Source organism: Ixodes scapularis, unplaced genomic scaffold (genome assembly GCF_016920785.2).
Source record: "Ixodes scapularis isolate PalLabHiFi unplaced genomic scaffold, ASM1692078v2 ptg000597l_1___fragment_1__unscaffolded, whole genome shotgun sequence".
NCBI classification, from domain to species: Eukaryota; Metazoa; Arthropoda; class Arachnida; order Ixodida; family Ixodidae; genus Ixodes; species Ixodes scapularis.
The window spans coordinates 2,098,298-2,101,283 of record NW_024610006.1 but is presented as its reverse complement, the minus strand read 5'-3'; the positions used below and the strand labels follow the sequence as shown (position 1 = coordinate 2,101,283).

The 2,986-nt window shown below is 51.1% G+C and overlaps 1 protein-coding gene across 1 annotated transcript; it reads right to left on the bottom strand.

Moving 5' to 3' along the window:
• Positions 1 to 1,436: 1,436 nt before the first annotated feature.
• Positions 1,437 to 2,345, bottom strand: LOC120846980 (Fanconi anemia group J protein homolog). Its single transcript, XM_040218904.2, has one exon. It carries the CDS (start codon positions 2,343 to 2,345, stop codon positions 1,437 to 1,439), a length of 909 nt encoding a protein of 302 aa, XP_040074838.2.
• Positions 2,346 to 2,986: the final 641 nt, after the last annotated feature.

Genomic DNA, 2,986 nt, shown 5'->3' with positions numbered 1-2,986 from the left:
CATTGAATGCCCTATGTATGACCAATGCCGGTATAAACACTACTCACTGCTTTATAAAGAACACATTCCACTACACCTTGCCTTACTACTAGGTGACGAACCGCTCATTCCATATAGTTGTGTTTTTAATTTCCTCACAGATATCGGCCTTCTACACCGACTGTGATTTTACTTTCTATCCTAAACTCATTGTCATATTGTTTACACTTATACACATTCATGTTCATGGTTTTATCATACATTTCGCTACAATAGCTCTTTCCTCTTCTTAAACCCGAATTGCAATAGTATAAGCTTGGCGCAATATAGCCTTAGTTGCTGATGCGCCAAAAAACCCCAATCAATCAATCAATCAATCAATTTCGCTCAAACGCGAGTACAGAGCTTCCAAAGAAACACCTTCGACAATCATTCGTACGTATTTTATTAAGACCATAGATACCATCGGCCTTTCTTGCACGGCACGTAGTTTTCGCAATGTCCAGAGAGTGGTGCAATAAACTCGTGCGTAAACTCGTGGTCCGTGTTGACGCACACTTGTCGAGAGAGTCTTCGCAGGTCTCTTCGGTACGCGAGAATGTCCTTCTCCAACTTGTCTCGCTGCACGTTGTCCGGGTCGAAAGACGCACTCAACTGGTCTCGAATGTTGCGCAGCATGTCGTTCCGGATCTCGCCTCGAATCCAGTCGAGATGCCCGTCAACGATGTCGTAGACACCGACGCCCACCTTTATGCAATAGAGAAGAATCTCGACGAGAATCCACTCGGTGGCCTTGGGCTTTCTCCAAAAGTGCAACACCAGCTCGCGCGTGTCTGCGTCCGACAGTCCGTGCAATCTTTCGTACAATTCCATGAGGTTTGAGACGATTGTCGGAGTAAAATATATGCCCAGCTTCTCCATGGCAATCTCCACTTCTCTAACGTAGGTGTCATATTCGTCCGAAGAGGGAGGTATCGGCGCAGTCATAAAGTTTTTCAACACTCCTGCGTCGAACTTGTCCCTTCCACCAGTCCACAGGTTGTATCTCGTTTGAAATTCTTCTACCGACGGTAGAGTATTGGCGTATTCAATCACGCACCATTCGAGTATAGTCTTGTCAGACAGTCCCCGCTTGTCCAGTGGAAGAGTAGCGACTCGTACTGGAGCCTGGTCGGCCGAAACGGGATCGCTGTTGACCGAAGCAGCTGGTGTAGGAGCAGTCTCGCACGTGCACGATTCGAGTATAGGCTTGTCGGACGGTCCCCGCTTGTCCGATGGAACAGTACCGACTCGTGTTGGAGCCTGGTCGGTCGAAACGGGATCGCTGTTGACCGAAGCAGCTGGTGTAGGAGCAATAGTAGCGTCGCGAATCGTGCAATACCAGTAAGCGTAGCCCTGTCGGCTAGCCGTGTATCTGTGTTCGCGCAGATACGTGTGCAAACTGAGGATGTGCATTTTCATAGACGACCGTTCAAAAACGAGTTTATCTCGAGCAAAGATTTCTTCGTGTCTTTGAAGGTGGACGACTCGTCTTCGCAGACCTGGACCCAATGCGATAAATCGCTCCAAACGTCGGGTCTAAAATACCTACTGTCGAGCAATAGGACGGCCCCCCAGTCGTTCACGTGACGTACGCAGCGTCCCACGGACTGGTTAACCGCTCGCATCGCCTGCGTTTTATACCATTCGTCCCCGTCTCCGCCCCTGCTGCGGTTAAACTCGACCTTGACCTTTACGTCCGGACTGTGATACGACGGATAGGGTAACCCCACGGATACGACGAGTCGAGCCAGCGAATCGGAGAAGTCGACGCCTTCGCTCATTTTGCCTCTGTGCACGACTAGAAACAGGGCCACCGTGCCGGGCTCTCCGTCAATCAACGCAGTCTTGTACCTAATGAACAAGAGGTCCGAGTTTTCAGAATCTTCCAGAAACAGATGCCCGCCGACCACCTTGACCAACTTGGGCCATAGAGGCACTTTGCGCCACACGTCTGGACAGGTCTGAAGTAGCTTGTAAGAAGGAAAGAAGCACAGGACGCCAGCCTTTGTTTCGCCGACATTTTTCTTCAGGATCTTGGTCGACTCGTAGACGCCGGAACCTACGGCCTTGAGTAGCTCTTCGTTCTGGCATGCGCTGTAATTCATGTAAAACTCTTTGTCACCCTTGAGCGAATGCGAGATCCTACGGACAAAGACGTGACGCTTGGACACGACGTGTTCCTTGGCGGACACCTTGTGAGTAAAGAAGACGCCCAATTCCTTTTCGTACGACGACATCGGACTCAGAGTCCCCGAGGCCAGGACGATAGAGTGCGTGCACGACGACACAGACTTCATGGCGTAACTCGAGTCCATGCAGGTCATCCTGAGTTCTGGCGACTCGCGACCCTGGACGACAAACATTGCAAAGCCTTGGGCACCAAATATCTCGGGGTAGTAAAACTGAGTGACGATGCGGTCAATCAACGTGGTGTTTAACCGGTCGGACAAAGGATGTCGAGACGTTAAGGGACTCACGACTTGACCCAGGCTCACGTTGTCCGTCTTGAGGTAGCGTCTCGTCTTGGCCAGGAGATCATCGCCGCGAACAATCGCATATCCAACGTCGTTCATCATGGCCAGGAGCCCCTCGAAGAATTCGCGAAGCTCGACGTAGCGAGAAAATCGTCGTGCGTACGTCTGAAGCTGCGATCTGGACACTTGTAGGGACATGGCGTCTCTACAAAACGTTTCAATGTTGTGCGCCTCGTCGAGGATCAGAATCGCGCCGCTGAGATTGATGTTGAGCGTGCTACGGACGAAGGGATCGATCAAGTAGTTGTAGGGAGCCAGCACTATTTTCGACCTGGCTACGTAGTACTGTTCGTTGACGTAGTAGGGGCAGATATCGTTTGCAGCACAACTCTCCACCAAGTCCTCGATGTCCCTAACGTCGGGCAAACGCGTCTCTGGTCCATGCTGCTCTTTCTAATTGCGGTAGAATCGGCACGTCGACGAGGCCCTGT